The sequence below is a fragment of the Bufo bufo genome, chromosome 3 (genome assembly GCF_905171765.1).
Source record: "Bufo bufo chromosome 3, aBufBuf1.1, whole genome shotgun sequence".
Lineage (NCBI taxonomy): Eukaryota > Metazoa > Chordata > Amphibia > Anura > Bufonidae > Bufo > Bufo bufo.
Window position 1 is genome coordinate 292,285,538 of NC_053391.1, and position 20,625 is coordinate 292,306,162.

The following is a 20,625-nucleotide window of genomic DNA, read 5'->3' on the forward strand; positions in this document are numbered from 1 at the left end:
CCTTCCATCATACATTTGGGACACCCCTTCAATCTGCTGGTATCACCCTCCTTACATGGGATGTTAAAGCCATAAATGGCACGATGTAGTATTTTAAGATGGGTTTCTCTCCATAGCTCATTTTTAACCGCTCTATATAGACATGACAGACCTGAACAGATATGAGTACACATCCTCCACTTCCAATAGTCCCTTCCATTTGTCAATTTCCCCCCCTTCCCCATCTCTAGATCTCCATTTGTCTCGTAAGGACTGGTACAAGGAGGTTATCATGGGTCTAGTCGTAGTCTTGAGAAACCGGTCAAATTCATTCCTAGTCCACTCCCGAGACAGGTCTCTAACGAGGCTTCTACCATAACTTCTAACCTGCAGATATGGCAAAAAGTTTGATCCCCGTATCCCCCATCTCTCCTCCAACTCCTGCATTGTGGCCCATCTGTCTTCCCCCTCTTTGAACAGGTCACCCACTGTAGCAATCCCTTTCTGGACCCAGTCATCAAAAAGCTTGTTAGCCTCTCCCAATTGGAAGCCGGGGTTGCGAAATAACGGGAGATGTTTAGAGAATTGATGAGACAAATGAAATGGTTTCCTCAAGATCTTCCACGTCAGTATAGTGTCCCTCAGTATAAGCGACCTCTTAGCGAAGATTGGGAGCTTGGGTATGCTAGTATGCAGCAAGGCCACAAGGTCCCATGGTTCCGCCAGTTGTGTTTCCACTCTCAAGTTGGAATAATAGGACGTTTTATTAGCCCAATCCAATAAGTGACGACTCGGGCACGTCAAATTGTACCCTCTTAAGTCCGGGAAATTGAGTCCCCCGTGTTCCTTTCTCAACTTCAACTTGTCTAGGGAAATACGTGGCCTCTTTCCCTTCTATAAAAATCTCAAGAAACCCTGTTCTAATTTCTGAATATCCGTATGTCTAAGCAAAAGTGGGATAGTCTGTAAGGGATATAACATTCTGGATACCTCCATCATTTTTATTAAATGACATCGCCCCACCAGAGAAAGTGGGAGATTCATCCACCTATCCAGGTCTGTCAGTATTCTAGAGATCAGCGGTAGGAAATTTAATTGGTATAGTGAGTGAGGGTCTTTCCCCACCTTAATGCCCAAGTAGGTAATGTGGGTCTTGGCTCTAGTAAGAGGTAAACTTGTCAACCCCCGCTGGGATCCCCCACTATCAGAGGACAACGTTAGCAACTCACATTTGGCCATATTAACTCGGTAATCCCCAGAGAATTCTTGTACAGTCACTCAGAATTGAGAAAGCTCGTTGGAAGAACGAGTGAAACGTTTTCAAGAAATCTACAGTAAATCCAGTTGCCTTGATTTATTCTTTACAGATGCACCCATTCAGTAGAAACTACCAAAAAGTGACCTCATTTTGGAAACTAGGGGATAAGGTGCCAGTTTTATTGGTACTATTTTTGTGTAAATATGATTTTTTGGATCTTTCATTATTATACTTTATGGGGAAAGGTGACCCAAAAATTTGATTTAGAACAGTTTTTATTTATTTTTACAGCATTCAACTGAGGGGTTAGGTCATGAGATACGGACGTGGCAATACCGAATATGTATACTTTTTCTTATTTATTTGTTTTACACAAGAATAGCATTTTTAAAACCAAAAATGTTTGTGTCTCCATGTTCTGAGAGTTTTTTATTATTTTATATTATTATTTAGGGTTTAATTTTTTGCGGGATGAGGTGACTGTTTTATTGGCACCATTTTGTTAGATCGCTTCGTGTTGCACTTTTTGTGATGTAAGGTAACATGGCTTACATTTTTTAAATTTTTTAAATTTTATGGTGTTTATCGGACGGGGTGGATCATATGATATATTGGAGCCGGTTGTTACGGACACGGCAATACCCAATATGTGTGTGTGTGTTTGTTTTTTTTAACTTTATTTCTCTCCCACTCTTGGACTTCAACTTTTGGGGGTCTGATCCCCTCTGCAATGCATTACAATATATCTGTATTGTAATGCATTGCCTATTAGCGTATTACACAGAGTAATACACTAACAGGTTGCCTAGGAGACCCAACCTGAGGCTGGATCTCCTCGGCACCCGTAGAAGGCAGGTCCCGATGCCTTGCAAGGCATTGGGCAGCCTCTGCATGGCATCGGCTGCCTTGTCAGCGATCGGGTCCCCACTACAGCAGCGTGGGGACCTGATGGACTCCTCACCCGCAGCAAACCCCTTCTGTGTCGCGGTCAGCGCTGACCGCGGCATAGAAGGGGTTAATCCGCTGGTATCGCTGTAAACAGCGATGCCGGCGGATTCAGCAGGGGCCCGGCTATTAGGGACTGCCGGACCCCTGCAGCGATCAGGCGCGCACCAGTCACCACGTACTATTTCGTCAAAAAGCGGGGAGTCACTGACTTCCATGACATAATAGTACGTCACATGTCGGGAAAGGGTTAATACCCATTTTTCTGCCTACAGAAACCCTTTAAGGGGCTTGCTTTGAACGACAGCCAGGAATAGGCACTACATGGATCTCCCATGCAGTGGAGAGTGGAGGCTTGGCTTTCACAGTCGGGCTCCTCCAATAATGGTCAGGACCAGCAGAAGCACCAATTCACCACTTAGATGCTGCGATCAATAGCTCCCGCGAGATCTAAGTGGTTTAGAGGGAAGGAGCTCCCTGTGTCTCCTGTCTGCATCCTGCGAATGAAATCGTGGGTGCCAATGTCTATGCACAGCAGCTTTGGACATAATTGAGGGCCCAGGCCTGCCTACATCGTTTTCTATCAGGCTGTGCCTTTCTGGCGCAGCCTGCTGGCGACTCTCAGTATAGCACTGACAGTATTATTTACTGTATAACCAGTACAATACATTATGCAATCTTTTGATCGCTTCTATATCAAAGTCCTCTTGCAGGACTAAAGTGGTAAACAGTTAAAAATGCACCTTTTTCCATTGGAAATAATAGCAAAAATAAAATCCCTTCCACATATTTTGCATCACCACTACACAATTATCATGTAATTTATCCCGTATGGTAAACGCTATTTAAAAACCAAAAAAAAAAAAAGTGCAGGACATCTTTTCCTGATATATAACATGCTGCCAGCAGATTGCACTGCATATTGTGGTGACCGGTTTGCTAAATTTTACAGGTGGTGTTTTGTTCATTTTCCGAGTTATGTATTGAAGTATGGTTGGGATTTTTAGATCTCTGTATCCCTTGACGCTTGACAGTTGAATTATCGTTGATTGGTTAAATGAAGTAATAACACTTTTCAGATTTATTGGTTTTACTCCTTTGGGACCTCCGCTGTTCATGTACAGTCGACGTCTGCGCTAAAGACTGTGCCCGCTCGCGTGTGTAGCGGGCGCTATAGCTGCCAGGTTTCTGTTTCAAACCTGCTTCCTGCTTCTCACTACATTTTATGCAACCGTAAATGGTGCCATTAGAAAGTACAACTTGTCCCGCAAAAAATAAGCCCTCATATGGCTATGTGAAGGGAAAAATTAAGTTATGACTCTGGGAAGGCGGAGAGTGGAAAAACAGAAAATCGCAAGATCCTCTAAGGGTTAAATAGACACAGTATACAGTACATGACCACAATGAGCCTGACAAGGCTTCAACCAAGGTAGAAACTTTGCTTGTAGATGTATACTACTTTGACTGCAATAAAGGAATAATTGTGGGTAGCACTGGTGCCTTGCATCGCTGGGTCCTAGCTTCAGATCTGACCAAGGACAACATCTAGTAAAAAGAAGATGGAATGGTCACTCTTATATGGAAATATAGGACACTTTATTAAGCATATATCATGGAATAATGTGCAATAAAATGTTAAAACTATGTTTTGATCAATAATATGTTACAAAATGAAACAAAAAGCAGTGTTGAATGAGTGCTGGTGGCTCCAAATAAGCCCCTCTCTATCATTCGCATCCAGACTTGTTAAGTCCCAGGTGCGATAGTTCTATCTAATTTGCAGAGGTAGTTTGGTGCAAACAGCATTTATTCAGCTAAAAATCCATATAATGGCAAAATACATCAGACGTAAAAATCATCAGGTATGTAATCCTATAAACAAATTAAAAGAAATATCACGCTCTTTGGGATCCGTAAATGTCTAGATTTTTGTTGTTTACTTGTGTTTGAACACAATCTATTGAAACGTCTGTATCAAAAGGCTGCTGCAAACTGGTTAAATAATGTCAGTTTTCCTGCTGCTGACTGTTGCAATCTGCTGTTTGTTTGGCTTGATTGTAGCAGAAAATCCTTACTTGAATAACCAGCAGTGGTTCATTTAATTATTTGTGATACTTCTTAGTGTGATACCTACTACTGTGGGCTTACCTTCACCCGCGCCGTCGGTCAGAAAGGGACTTGCTGTTGAGCTCTTACTCCGTTGAATCTGCCGGCGTCCCGGCTATGGAGCTGCTCGCGTCCCACGTGTCTCTCACAGGTGATGTTAGAATCAAGTCCAAAGTGAGGATCACAGACCTTTCTTTGCCGGCGCTATTGGATGACGTATCGCAGTCTTCTAAGATAGATGGATTTCTTTTCTTTGTAGTGCACTAGGTTGAATCGGAAAGTGGGGTATTCATCCAAGTTTTCTTGACGCCAGACGCGTTTCGGGGAGACGCTTCCCCTTCCTCAGTGGCATACCCCCATTCCATAAATCAAGGTAATTTATACCCGATGATGGTTCTTCAAAAGATCCGAGCTGGATTTGGAATTATATTTTCAAAAGGTGGTCTGGAGTTTTTAAATTCCATTCCAGTATTTTCATTCTGGTTTCAATGGGTCTTATCCTGATATATATTGCCTATAATACTTATAATATTCAGTGTGGGTTCTCATTCTTCCCATATTTGCTATTATCATTTATTTGTACAATACATTTAAAAACAAAATAAAATCCATTTAAAACAATATATATATATATATATATATATATATATATATATATATATACACATACACATACACTCAAGGCAGTTTTTTTGGAAATCTTTCTCAAAAAGCATATTTAGCCAAAAAACGCATTTTTATATTTTTTTGCGAAATTTGATGCGTTTTCTCACCTATTATCTCTCTACCATAGTTGCGGTTCATCAGTAATATTTTCCATATAGAATCTTCTATTTTTAAGCGCAAAAAAAAAACAAAAAAAAGAAAAACGCATATGCGATTTCAATGCGTTTTTTCTGTATTTGAGGCGTTTTCTTTCCTATTACCTTTATATCATGATTTTAGTTCATCAGAAGTGTCTGGAGCATTTTGTATAACACAAATATTATTATAAATTATTTTCTACAGACGTTATTTATAGTTCTTTTTTCTTCTAAATGGCTACGTATTACAGATGAATGGGGGGGGGGAAACGTGTGGGGTAGAGGGAGAGTTGCAGTGCTGGGAAAAGCAGCCTGACATGCAACTCTACATCGACACCCACACGGACCACCCAGTGTTAGATGAACCCAAATATTTCTAATTCTGCATTTAAGTCTCTTGGTAGGAGGCTACCAAATTCGTATATTTTTCTGGATTCCGCTCTTGATAACCTCTCGATCAGGCTTAAATGCAGAATTAGAAATATTTGGGTTCATCTAACACTGGGTGGTCCGTGTGGGTGTCGATGTAGAGTTGTATGTCAGGCTGTTTTTCCCAGCACTGCAACTCTCCCTCTACCCCACACGTGCCCCCCTATTCATCTATAATACGTAGCCATTTAGAAGAAAAAAGAACTATAAATAACGTCTGTAGATAATAATTAATAATAATATTTGTGTTATACAAAATGCTCCAGACACTTCTGATGAACTAAAATCATGATATAAAGGTAATAGGAAAGAAAACGCATCAAATTCAGAAAAAACGCATTGAAATCGCATATGCGTTTTTTTTTTTGTTTTTTTTTGCGCTTAAAAATAGAAGATTCTATATGGAAAATATTACTGATGAACCGCAACTATGGTAGAGAGATAATAGGTGAGAAAACGCATCAAATTAAGCAAAAAAAAATAAATGCGTTTTTGGGCTAAATATGCTTTTTGAGAAAGATTTCCAATGGAGGAGGGACAACCCTTCCACGCAAGGCTTGGGAAAACTGCCTTGAGTGTATGTATATGTGTGTGTGTGTGTGTGTGTGTGTGTGTATGTGTATATGTATATGTATATATATATATATATATATATATATATATATATATATATATATATATATATATATATATATATATATATATATATATATATATATATATATTATTGTTGTTTTAAATGGATTTTATTTTGTTTTTAAATGTATTGTACAAATAAATGATAATAATAGCAAATATGGGAAGAATGAGAACCCACACTGAATATTATAAGTATTATAGGCAATATATATCAGGATAAGACCCATTGAAACCAGAATGAAAATACTGGAATGGAATTTAAAAACTCCAGATCACCTTTTGAAAATATAATTCCAAATCCAGCTCGGATCTTTTGAAGAACCATCATCGGGTATAAATTACCTTGATTTATGGAATGGGGGTATGCCACTGAGGAAGGGGAAGCGTCTCCCCGAAACGCGTCTGGCGTCAAGAAAACTTGGATGAATACCCCACTTTCCGATTCAACCTAGTGCACTACAAAGAAAAGAAATCCATCTATCTTAGAAGACTGCGATACGTCATCCAATAGCGCCGGCAAAGAAAGGTCTGTGATCCTCACTTTGGACTTGATTCTAACATCACCTGTGAGAGACACGTGGGACGCGAGCAGCTCCATAGCCGGGACGCCGGCAGATTCAACGGAGTAAGAGCTCAACAGCAAGTCCCTTTCTGACCGACGGCGCGGGTGAAGGTAAGCCCACAGTAGTGGGTATCACACTAAGAAGTATCACAAATAATTAAATGAACCACTGCTGGTTATTCAAGTAAGGATTTTCTGCTACAATCAAGCCAAACAAACAGCAGATTGCAACAGTCAGCAGCAGGAAAACTGACATTATTTAACCAGTTTGCAGCAGCCTTTTGATACAGACGTTTCAATAGATTGTGTTCAAACACAAGTAAACAACAAAAATCGAGACATTTACGGATCCCAAAGAGCGTGATATTTCTTTTAATTTGTTTATAGGATTACATACCTGATGATTTTTACGTCTGATGTATTTTGCCATTATATGGATTTTTAGCTGAATGAATGCTGTTTGCACCAACCTACCTCTGCAAATTATATAGAACTATCGCACCTGGGACTTAACAAGTCTGGATGCGAATGATAGAGAGGGGCTTATTTGGAGCCACCAGCACTCATTCAACACTGTTTTTTGTTTTATTTTGTAACATATTATTGATCAAAAGATAGTTTTAACATTTTATTGTAATTTTATTGCACATTATTCCATGATATATGCTTAATAAAGTGTCCTATATTTCCATATAAGAGTGACCATTCCATCTTCTTTTTACTATATATTTCAAACTTTGAGGGGTGACTCAAATTTTGGTTTGGAGCACCTATCCTGAGAGAATAGAGGTGAGCGGATCCCTTTTTTTGAATCAAGGACAACATCTGCATGGAGTTTGTATGTTTCCTCTGAGTACTCAGTTTTCCTCCCACACTCCAAAGACACCGATAAGGAATCTTGATTATCAGTTCCACTTAGGACAGTCAGCAATGGGAATGTCTGTAAACCGCAGTGGTATACTTCAGCGCTATATTGGTGAGTAAAATAAATAATTGTAGTCTAGGTGCTGATGCCTCTTCACTTCTTATTCCCCCAACTTTCTATTTGTTTCCTGAAATATAGTTGTTTTACTTTCACACTAAGGCCTCTTTCACACTTGCGTTGTTGGGATCCGGCATGCACTTCCGTTGCCGGAGGTGCCCGTCGGATCCGGAAAAACGCAAGTGTACTGAAAGCATTTGAAGACGGAACCGTCTTCCAAATGCTTTCAGTGTTACTATGGCACCCAGGAGGCTATTAAAGTCCTGGTTGCCATAGTAGGAGCGGGGAGCGGGGGAGCGGTATACTTAGTCCGTGCGGCTCCCGGGGCGCTCCAGAGTGACGTCGGATCGCCCCATGCGCATGGATGACGTGATCCATGCGACACGTCATCCATGAGCGTGGGGCGCCCTGACGTAACTCTGGAGCGCCCGGGGAGCCGCACGGACGGTAAGTATGCTGCTCCCCCGCTCCCCGCTACACTTTACCATAGCGTCCCGGCAGCCATGGTAACCACTCTGAAAAAGCTAAATGTCGGCTCCGGCAATGCGCCGAAACGACGTTTAGCTTAAGGCCGGATCCGGATCAATGCCTTCCAATGGGCATTAATTCCGGATCCGGCCTTGCGGCAAGTGTTCCGGGTTTTTGGCCGGAGCAAAAAGCGCAGCATGCTGCGGTATTTTCTCTGGCCAGCAAACGTTCCGTTCTGGAACTGAAGACATCCTGATGCATCCTGAACGGATTTCTCTCCATTCAGAATGCATTAGGATAATCCTGATCAGGATTCTTCCGGCATAGAGCCCCGACGACGGAACTCTATGCCGGAAGACAATAACGCAGGTGTGAAAGAGCCCTCACTTTATTGTTTTCCGGTATTGAGTTCTGTTAATAATAATAATAATAATAATAATATTATTAATATATATATATATTTTTTTTATCGCATTTGCACCATATTTGGCATAAACAAAGTCAGTAATTATTGTGTATGCTACACTTCGCTCTGTAGTTTGCAACTATTCTCACTTCTTGGTGCTATTGAAAAGTGGGCATGGTTATAACTGAGTGGACGCATAACCTGCATCGTTCCAGCATATTTATTAATGGGATGGGCAATTTTCTGACTACTAATGACCAATATAGCCTTTGTTTATATTTTGTGCCATGTCCCCTTGTTGGGCAAACAATCTGTGCGGTCCTTACAGAGGCTGTGTCCATATCGCGTGACAAGACTCATCACTCAGCCTTCTCTATTCAGACACTACACCTGCACTGAATTCTTAACAGTGCAGACGGCCGAGCTGGTGTATTTTGAATGGAGAAGACTGAGTGATGTGCCTGGGGTTATTTTTGCCTGTTCACATGACTCTTCTTCAGCAGGTATTTTATGGACAGGTCCTCTGTGTGAACAGCACAAAAGAAATTGGTTGACAAGGGAGCATACCTTTATGAAATATAGAAAATGGTGCAGATTGTCAACAAATGCTCATGCACACGGCCGTAAGTGTTTTGCAGTCCGCAATTTGCGCATCTGCAAAGCACGGATCCTGGCCGAGTGCTTGTCGTAGTAAAACGGACAAGAATAGGACATGTTCTATTCTTTTGCAGGGCCGCAGAACAGACTTATGGATGTGCACAACACATGGGTCTGCCTCTTTTGGGGCCCCATTGAGATTAATGGGTCTGCATCCTATCCACAAAAAATGAAGATAGGATGAAAAGTGAAAATACGGCCGTGTACATGAGCCCTAAAGGCCCTCCGCGCGGGTGCAATGCGTGAGGTGAACGCATTGCACCCGCACTGAATCCGGAACCATTCATTTCTACGGGGCTGTGCACATGAGCGGTGATTTTTCACGCAACGCAGGCCTCATAGGAGTGAAAGGGGCTGCGTGAAAATCTCAAGCAAGTGCGGATGCGGTGCGATTTTATTTTTTATTTTTTTCATTTTTATTATTTATTTAACCACTTCAGCTCCCCTAGCTTAAACACCCTTAATGACCAGACCACTTTTTACACTTCTGCACTACACTACTTTCACCATTTATTGCTCGGTCATGCAACTTACCACCCAAATGAATTTTACCTCCTTTTCTTCTCACTAATAGAGCTTTCATTTGGTGGTATTTCATTGCTGCTGACATTTTAACTTTTTTTGTTAATCGAAATTTAACTTTGAAGTGAATTTTCACTTTCAGTTGTAAAATTTTGCAAAAAAAAACGACATCCATATATAAATTTTTCTCTAAATTTATTGTTCTACATGCCTTTGACACATTCCCCAACTTCTCCTGAGTACGGCAATACCAGATATGTGACACTTTTTTGCAGCCTTGGTGGGCAAAGGGGCCCACATTCCAAAGAGCACCTTTCAGATTTCACCGGCCATTTTTTACAGATTTTGATTTCAAACTACTTCGCACTCATTTGGGCCCCTAAAATTCCAGGGCAGTATAACTACCCCACAAGTGACCCCATTATAGAAAGAAGACACCCCAAGCTATTTCATGATGGGCATAGTGAGTTCATAAAAGTTTTTATTTTTTGTCACAAGTTAGTGGAATATGAGACTTTGTAAGAAAAAAAAAAAAAAAAACAAATCATCATTTTACGCTAACTTGTGACAAAAAATAAAAAATTCTAGGAACTCGCCATGCCCCTCACAGAATACCTTGGGGTGTCTTCTTTCCAAAATGGGGTCACTTGTGGGGTAGTTATACTGCCCTGGCATTCTAGGGGCCCTAATGTGTGGTAAGTAGTTTGAAATCAAAATGTGTAAAAAATGACCTGTGAAATCCTAAAGGTGCTCTTTGGAATGTGGGCCCCTTTGCCCACCTAGGCTGCAAAAGTGTCACACGTGGTATTGCTGTACTCAGGAGAAGTTGGGCAATGTGTTTTGGGGTGTCATTTTACATATACCCATGCTGGGTGAGATAAATATCTCGGCAAAAGACAACTTTTCCAATTTTTTTTATACAAAGTTGGCATTTGACCGAGATATTTCTCTCACCCAGCATGGGTATATGTAAAATGACACCCCAAAACACATTGCCCAACTTCTCCTGAGTACGGCGATACCAGATGTGTGACACTTTTTTGCAGCCTAGATGCGCAAAGGGGCCCACATTCCTTTTTAGGAGGGCATTTTTAGACATTTGGATCCCAGACTTCTTCTTACGCTTTAGGGCCCCTAAAATGCCAGGGCAGTATAAATACCCCACATGTGACCCCATTTTGGAAAGAAGACACCCCAAGGTATTCAATGAGGGGCATGGCGAGTTCATAGAAATTTTTTTTTTTGCCACAAGTTAGTGGAACTTTTTTTTAATTTTTTTTTTCTCGCAAAGTCTCCCTTTCCGCTAACTTGGGACAAAAATTTCAATCTTTCATGGACTCAATATGCCCCTCAGCGAATACCTTGGGGTGTCTACTTTCCGAAATGGGGTCACATGTGGGGTATTCATACTGCCCTGGCATTTTAGGGGCCCTAAAGCGTGAGAAGAAGTCTGGAATCTCAATGTCTAAAAAATTTTACGCATTTGGATTCCGTGAGGGGTATGGTGAGTTCATGTGATATTTTATTTTTTGACACAAGTTAGTGGAATATGAGACTTTGTAAGAAAAAAAATTTCCGCTAACTTGGGCCAAAAAAATGTCTGGAGCCTTACAGGGGGGGGATCAATGACAGGGGGGTGATCAGGGAGTGTATATGGGGTTATCACCCCCGTCATTGATCACCCCCCTGTAAGGCTCTATTCAGACGTCCGTATGTGTTTTGCGGATCCGATCCATGTATCTGTGGATCCGTAAAAAACATACGGACGTCTGAATGGAGCCTTACAGGTGGGTGATCAATGACAGGGGGGTGATCAGGGAGTCTATATGGGGTGATCACCCCCCTGTCATTGATCACCCCCCTGTAAGGCTCCATTCAGATGTCCGTATGTGTTTTGCGGATCCGATCCATGTATCAGTGGATCCGTAAAAAACATACGGACGTCTGAATGGAGCCTTACAGGGGGGGGTCAATGACAGGGGGGTGATCAGGGAGTCTATATGGGGTGATCACCCCCTTGTAAGGCTCCATTCAGATGTCCGTTTGTGTTTTGCGGATCCGATCCATGTATCCGTGGATCCGTAAAAAACATACGGACGTCTGAATGGAGCCTTACAAGGGGGTGATCAGTGAGTCTATATGGGGTGATCAGGGGTTAATAAGTGACAGGGGGGGTGGTGTAGTGTAGTGTAGTGGTGTTTGGTGCTACTTATTACTGAGCTGCCTGTGTCCTCTGGTGGTCGATCCAAGCAAAAGTGACCACCAGAGGACCAGGTAGCAGGTATATTAGACGCTGTTATCAAAACAGCATCTAATATACCTGTTAGGGGTTAAAAAAAATCGCATCTCCAGCCTGCCAGCGAACGATCGCCGCTGGCAGGCTGGAGATCCACTCGCTTACCTTCCGATCGCGTTCACAGGAAATCTCGCCTCTCGCGAGAGGACTCGTATATGCGTCCACCCAGAATAGCAGGGCCGCCGCCAGGATGCAATCCTGCGTACGGCGGTCTTGAGGCGGTTAATTATTTTTTTCACCCATGGTTTCTAGGTGACTATCGGGATGGAGACCCGATCTTTATTAATTCCCTTATAATATGGTCTTCATTCAGCAGGACCTGCGCTGATGTCACCGCGCTCACCACGTGAGCGCTATTACGTCATCAAAGGTCGTTTGGCAGGTACTGAAAGAAGATGCCGGCTGCGCCACATTTTAGTAAGCATTCTTTATGAAGAATGCTATTATTTTCCCTTATAACCATGTTATAAGGGAAAATATTAAAATATACAGAGCACCGAACCCAAACTTCAGTGAAGAAGTACGGGTTCGGGTCTGGGTACCACAGTCAGTTTTTTTTATCACGTGCGTGCAAAACGCATTGCACCAGCGCGATAAAAACTGAATCGGAACGCAATCGCAGTCAAAACTGACTGCAATTGCGTACCTACTTGCACGATTTTCCCTGATCGCAGACGCAACGCATCCGAACCTAATCCGGAGACGCTTGTCTGAAAGGGGCCTTAGTATATGATGTCGGCTAAATTTAAAATTGTCTAAATATGCTATTTATGCATGGAAGACCGTTCTAGAGTACTAGTAATGGTTTCCCTGCATAAATCGCAACCCCTTAATGTTATATAGGTCTTCGTATTAACTATTTGACTGTAACTTTCGTACTCCTCATCGGCTAAAAATACTCCTCAAAAATGGTAAGAGGAGTATTTTATTTCTCTTCCAGAATGTTCTCATCATGGGCAGCTGCCTGACACTTGTTTTTACTGCTTAGTTTGCTGTTCACTATAATTCCTAGGTCCTTTTCCATGTCAGTGTTACCCAGTGTTTTACCATTCAGTATGTACAGGTGATTTCCATTATTCCTTCCCATGTGCATAACCTTACATTTGTCAGTGTTAAACCTCATCTGCCACTTATCTGCCCAAACCTCTAATTTATCCAGATCCCTCTGTAGTAGTATACTGTCCTCTTCAGTGTTAATTACTTTACACAGTTTAGTGTCATCTGCAAAAAATATTTTACTGTGCAAGCCTTCTACAAGATCATTAACCCCTTCACGACTGCAATACGTTTAGATACGTGATATTTGCACATGCCCCGTGCAGCTACCACGTGTATAAACATCAAGCCAGCTCTTTGATCCAAGCGCTGCAAAACGCTTGGATTAAAGCTTCTGCCCCAGGACCTGCTGCTGTCACGGACAGCATACAGTGCAGTAATGCTGGCAAGGGACCAATCAGAGTGGTCCCTTGCCGACAATCGATCCGGTTGGTTAGTCTGTGTAGACTTACCAATCGGATCGTGGCAGTGTTAAAATGCCAGTTTCAGGCTCTGATCTGCGCTCTGCAGATCAGACCCTGAAATCAGGTAGTGTCCTCATGCCCCCCGATCTGTGAGCCTCCAAGCCCCCCCTTGTCCCCGCCTGCCCCTTTTGCAGTTCCCCCCGCTCCCATCCACATTCATGCAGCCTGCCCTGATGCGGTCCGCCCCCTCCCCGCCCCATACATTCCTCCTGCCCCCATTTGTGCTGCCTCCCTCAATGCTGGCCTTACCTTCCCCCTCCCCCTTTCCAGCGCTGCCCCTGAAGCGGTTCAGTCCCCCTGCTGTGTTTGATGGCAGCGGCTCCATTTCTGAGCCGCCGCCATCAGCAGAGATTGTCAGCTCTATGCAGACACTCTGCTGTAACCCCTAAGATGCCGCGCAGCGGCATCCATGGGGTTAATAGAGGGAGGGGGCTCCCTCTCTCAACCATCAGGGCTGCCGCGCTGTGATGGCAGCACCCGATGTTGCCACCTACAGGACATCTGATAGTATTATACTTTGCAATGCAAGAGCATTGCAAAGTATAGTACAGCCATCAGCCCCACTGGATCTTCAAGATCCAAGAGGGACTTGATAAAAAAAGAAAGTGAAAATAATAAAAGTAAAAATAAAAAAAAAATGTAAATGAAAAAAGAAAATTGCCTTTTCCTATAAAAAATGAAAAAAATAAAATAAAATGCACATATTAGGTGTCACCGCGTCCGTAACGACCGTCTCTATAAATATATCATATGATAGACCCCGTCCGATAAACACCATAAAAACTGTGTAAAAAAGCCATTTTTGTCACATACATCACAAAAAGTGCAACACCAAGTGATCAAAAAGGTGTATATCAAACAAAATGGTACCAATAAAACCGTCACCTCATCCTGCAAATAATGAGACCCTACATAAGAAAATCGCTCAAAAAATAAAAAAACTATAGTTCTTAGAACATTGAGACACTAAAACATAATTTTTTTATTTCAAATATGCTATTATTGTCTTATAGGGAAATAAAATAAAAAGTATACATATTAGGTATAGCCGCATCCGTAATAACCTGCTCGATAAAATTATCACATGACCTTACCCGTCAGATGAACACCGTAAAAAATAAAATAAAAAAAAAACAATGCCAAAAAAGCCGTTTTTGTCACCTTACATCACAAAAAGTGCAACAGCAAGCGATCAAGAAGGCTTATGACCCCTAAAATAGTACCAATCAAACCGTCACCTCATCCCACAAAAAATTATACCCTATTTAAGACAATCGCCCAAAAAATAAAAAAGCTATGGCTCTCAGACTATGGAGACACTAAAACATATTTTTTTTGGTTTCAGAAATGCTATTATTGTGTAAAACTTAAATAAATTAGAAAAAGTATACATATTAGGTATTGCCACGTCCGTAACGATCTGCTCTATAAAACTGTCAAATGACCTAACTCTTCAGATAAACGCTGTAAAAATAAATAAATGAATAAAAACTGTTCCAAAGTGTAATAATGTACACAAGACGATCGGCAGAAAAATAAAAAACATATGGCATTCAGAAAATGGACACACAAAACCATAATTTCTTTTTCAAAAATGCTTTATTATGTAAAACTGAAACAAACCAAGAAAGTAGACATATTTGATATCATTATGTCTGGAACAACCTGCTCTTTAAAAATAGCACATGATCTACCCTGTCAGATGAATCTTGTAAAAAATCAGAACAAAACTGTGCCAAAACAGCCATTTTTCGGTCACCTTTCCTCGCAAAAAACGTAATATAGAGCAATTAAAAATCATATGTACCCCAAAATAGTACCAATAAAACTGGCACCTTATCCCCTAGTTTCCAAAATAGGGTCACTTTTTGGGAGTTTCTACTGTATGGGTGCATCAGGGGAGCTTTAAATGGGACATGGCATCTAAAACCAGTCCAGCAAAATCTGCCTTCCAAAAACCGTATGGCATTCCTTTTCTTCTGCGCCCTGCCGTGTGCCCTTACATCAGTTTACGACCACATGTGGGGTGTTTCTGTAAACCGCGGAATCAGGGTAATAAATATTGAGTATTGTTTGGCTGTTAACCCTCAATGTGTTAAAGAAATTTCATCTCCATTTTCCTTTTAATTCTTGTGGAACACCTAAAGGGTTAAAGGGTTTCTATCACTTCGTTTCACCTATTTAGCTTTCAGACACTAGCGATCCGCTAGCGTCTGCTTTATCTAACCATCCTAATATAAGAGCTTATTGTCCTGCCGTTTAGCTAAAAAAATAACTTATATAGATATGCAAATGAGCCTCTAGGTGCTATGGGGGCGTGATTAGCACCTAGAGGCTCCGTCTACCTTAACAAACTGCCGCCGCCCAGCGCGTCCCTCCAGCCCGCCCATCTCCTCCGGAATGCGATGCTCCTCGTATTCGGCGCATGCGCAGTGAATGTCTGATCGCTTCCCTGCTCAGACATCTCCACTGCGCCTGCGCCGATGACGTCATAGTGCTCCGAGGAACAGGCGCAGTGGAGATGTCTGAGCAGGGAAGCGATCAGACATTCACTGCGCATGCGCAGAACAGAGACGCGCACGGAGAGGATCGCTTCAGCTGGAGATGGGCGGGCTGGAGGGACGCGCTGGGCGGCGGCAGTTTGTTAAGGTAGACGGAGCCTCTAGGTGCTAATGACGCCCCCATAGCACCTAGAGGCTCATTTGCATATCTATATAAGTTATTTTTTTAGCTAAACGGCAGGACAATAAGCTCTTATATTAGGATGGTTAGATAAAGCAGACGCTAGCGGATCGCTAGTGTCTGAAAGCTAAATAGGTGAAACGAAGTGATAGAAACCCTTTAACAAAGTTTGTAAAATCAGTTTTGAGTAACTTGAGGGGTGTAGTTTCTACAATGGGGTCATTTATGGGGGTATCCACTATGTAGGCCCCACAAAGTGACTTCAGACCTGAACTGTTCCTTAAAAAGTGGGTTTTGGAAATTTCCTTAAAATTTTTAAGAATTGCTTCTAAACTTCTATGCCTTCTAACGTCCTAAAAAAATAAAATGACATTTCCAAAATGAGGCCAACATAAAGTAGACATATGGGGAATGTTAAGTAATACATATTTTATTAGGTATCACTTTCTGTTTTAGAAACAGAGAAATATAAATTTGGAAAATTGAGAATTTTTCTAAATTTTGGGTAAATTTTAGATTTTTTCATAAATAAAGGTGAAATATATTGACTCAAATTTGACTATTATGAAGTACAATGTGTCACGAGAAAACAGTCTCAGAATGGCTTGGATAAGTAAAAGTGTTCCAAAGTTATTACCACATAAAGTGATTTGTAAATTTTGACCTGGACACTGAGGCATCAATGACCCTTGGTCATGAAAGGGTCAATAAATACATTGAAGATAATAGGGCCCAGTACTGACCCCTGAGGTAGCCCACTAGTGACAGTGACCCAATCTGAGTGTGTACCAATAATAACCACCCTCTGTTTTCTATTACTGAGCCAGTTACTTACCCACATACAGACGTTTTCTCCCAGTCCAAGCATTTTCATTTCCATTTGCAGACTAGTAAATGTGTTTGGGGTTGAAACAGATTTCATATTTTATATTTTTATTTAGTTTTAGACAAGGAGGGGGGGGGGGAGGTCTTTATTGCTGGAATGGTCCCTTTTTAATATATGAAATGTATTTAATATTGTTTTCTTATTGATACGTTATGTGTTTTTATGTACAGGCCTAGTATGTCTGGCTTGCATCTAGTGAAGCAGGGACGTGAACGCAAAAAAATAGATTTACAGAGAGATTTCACTGTGGCTTCACCAGCAGAATTTGTCACTCGTTTTGGAGGGAATAAAGTTATTGAAAAGGTATATTACTTGTGATTATTCAAATTTTTTAAAATTGGTTATTTTGTCCTTATAAGGCCTCATGCACACGACCGTTTTTTTTTTTAAGGTCCGCAAAAACGGGGTCCGTAGGTCCGTGATCTGTGACCGTTTTTTTGTCCGTGGGTCTTCCTTGATTTTTGGAGGATCCACGGACATGAAAAAAAAGTCGTTTTGGTGTCCGCCTGGCCGTGCGGAGCCAAACGGATCCATCCTGAATTACAATGCAAGTCAATGGGGACGGATCCGTTTGACACAATATGGTGCAATTGCAAACGGATCCGTCCCCCATTGACTTTCAATGTAAAGTCAGGAGTCCCTATTATACCATCGGATCGGAGTTTTCTCCAATCCGATGGTATATTTTAACTTGAAGTGTCCCCATCACCATGGGAACGCCTCTATGTTAGAATATACCATCGGATTTGAGTTAGATCGTGAAAACTCATATCCGACAGTATATTCTAACAGAGGCGTTCCCATAGTGATGGGGACGCTTCAAGTTAGAATATACTTTGAACTGTGTACATGACTGCCCCCTGCTGCCTGGCAGCACCCGATCTCTTACAGGGGGCTATGATACGCACAATTAACCCCTCAGGTCCTGAGGGGTTAATTGTGCGTATCATAGCCCCCTGTAAGAGATCATGTGCTGCCAGGCAGCAGGGGGCAGTCATGTACACAGTTCAAAGTATATTCTAACTTGAAGCGTCCCCATCACTATGGGAACGCCTCTGTTAGAATATACTCTCGGATATGAGTTTTCACGATCTAACTCAAATCCGATGGTAAATTCTAACCCCCCCTCTCTCCTCAGTTTTAAATTCATTGGTGCCAGTGGGCCCCCCCTCCCTCCCCTGTATTACTGTAGATTCATTGGTGGCTAGTAGGCCCCCCCTCCCTCCCCTGTAGTACTGTAGATTCATTGGTGGCCAGTGGGCCCCCCCTCCCTCCCCTGTAGTACTGTAGATTCATTGGTGGCCAGGGGGCCTCCCCTCCCTCCCCCCCCTGTAGTACTGTAGATTCATTGGTGGCCAGGGGGCCTCCCCTCCCTCCCCCCCTCTAGTACTGTAGATTCATTGGTGGCCAGGGGGCCTCCCCTCCCTCCCCTGTAGTACTGTAGATTCATTGGTGGCCAGTGCGGCCCCTCTCCCTCCCCTGTAATACTGTAGATTCATTGGTGGCCAGTGGGGCTCCCCTCCCTCTCTCTCCTAATTAAAATCTCCCCCCCTATCATTGGTGGCAGTGGAGAGTTCCGATCGGAGTCCCAGTTTAATCGCTGGGGCTCCGATCGGTAACCATGGATCTACAGTACTACAGGGGAGAGAGGGGGGGGGCCGCACTGGCCACCAATGAATTTAAAACTCGGGAGGGAGGGGGGGGGTGTGCCCCCTCCTGCCTGGCAGCACATGATCTCTTACAGGGGGCTATGATACGCACAATTAACCCCTCAGGTGCAGCACCTGAGGGGTTAATTGTGTGGATCACAGCCCCCTGTAAGAGATCGGGTGCTGCCAGGCAGCAGGGGGCAGTCATGTACACCGTTCAAAGTATATTCTAACTAGAAGTGTCCCCATCACTATGGGAACGCCTCTGTGTTAGAATATACTGTCGGATCTGAGTTTTCACGAAGTGAAAACTCAGCTCTGAAAAAGCTTTTATGCAGACGGATCTGCGGATCCGTCTGTGTGAAAGTAGCCTACGGCCACGGACGCGGATGCCAATCTTGTGTACATCCGTGTTTTTTCACGGACCCATTGACTTGAATGGGTCCGTGAACCGTTGTCCGTCAAAAAAATAGGACAGGTCATATTTTTTTGACGGACAGGAAACACTGATCACGGATGCGGCTGCAAAACGATGCATTTTCCGATTTTTCCACGGACCCATTGAAAGTCAATGGGTCCGCGAAAAAAAGCGGAAAACGGAACAACGGCCGCGGATGCACACAACGGTTGTGTGTATGAGGCCTGACTCTGTAATTTGTAAATTACTGCTGAAGTTGGCATGTTTAAATACTTTCTGTATTATACAACAGGTGCTTATTGCTAATAATGGTATAGCAGCTGTCAAATGCATGAGATCAATCAGGCGCTGGTCCTATGAGATGTTTCGAAATGAGAGAGCGATTCGATTTGTTGTCATGGTTACCCCTGAAGACCTGAAAGCAAATGCAGGTACCATAATTATCCATTAATGTATTGTGTTTATTCTCATTTGCCCCTTCCCGACTGTAGCACATATATTACCAGGCTAATGGACTGGTCTCTATGCCTGCGGCCCATAAATTTACACATTGAGTTTGATGGCACTGTGTGCTGTTGTATGTATCTGTAGCATCAGGCTTTCACACTGACAGCCCAATCCTATACTGTGGCAGGGAACTGAAATAATCAGTTCCTCTCACAGAAAGCCTCTGAACATTGTACTGATGCTGAGCATTGTGTAGCCAAATGACTCTATGAATCTGCTTAAGATGGAGTACAGCACACGTGGAGTGTGGCCTCTGCTCCATGCATTTTTGTGTTTGGGGGGGGATTTTGTTTTTAAGGGATCTTGTCAGTCAGAATATTTTTAATACTTTTACGCCTTAAAAAATTCTCTTCTTGGGTGATTATCTTTAGAGATGAGTGAAGTTTTCAAAAATTCGATTTGGCTGTTTTTTTTTTTTTTTTTAAATGTGCTTCAATCAGAATTAAATCAAGTCTATCTTGGCCTGCAGTTAACATACAGCATACTTTAGTGAAGCAAAAAAATAAATAAAGCTGCATGCTTCAGTAGGTGTCCAAATGAATCTTTAATGGACATGGAGGCAGCTCCAATAAAATAGTTGAGAAAAAAATAGGTTCTTTTAATCCATGTTATGGCAGTGCAAACACATGCGTTTGAATAGGCTCTTTTTAAATTAGGCTTAGTTGACGCTGCACTTGGTCAGTAATTGTCAGCCCAAAGCCAGTTCGGGTCAAACCCACAAAAAAGGTGCAGATCTATTCTTGATACCTAATCCGAGAGTAGGCTTGGCTCCTGAATTTACCTCACAATAAGTAATAGAAATAACTGATCAAATAACAGAAGTGTGAATTCCGCCTTACAAGTGAATGTTGATGTCAGTTCTAATTTATCGGCGTGGACCTAACTGTGCTGTGGTCCATAATTCAAAAAGT

At 42.3% G+C, this 20,625-nt stretch overlaps 1 protein-coding gene across 1 annotated transcript in view; it reads left to right on the top strand.

Annotated features, from left to right (window-relative positions):
* ACACA (acetyl-CoA carboxylase alpha) overlaps positions 1-20,625 on the top strand; it is a 993,014-nt gene that overhangs the window by 53,848 nt on the left and 918,541 nt on the right. The window contains exons 3-4 of the mRNA XM_040424192.1: positions 17,311-17,443; positions 19,500-19,638. Coding sequence (XP_040280126.1) covers positions 17,311-17,443; positions 19,500-19,638 — 272 coding nt within the window. The remainder of the gene's footprint in view (positions 1-17,310; positions 17,444-19,499; positions 19,639-20,625) is intronic.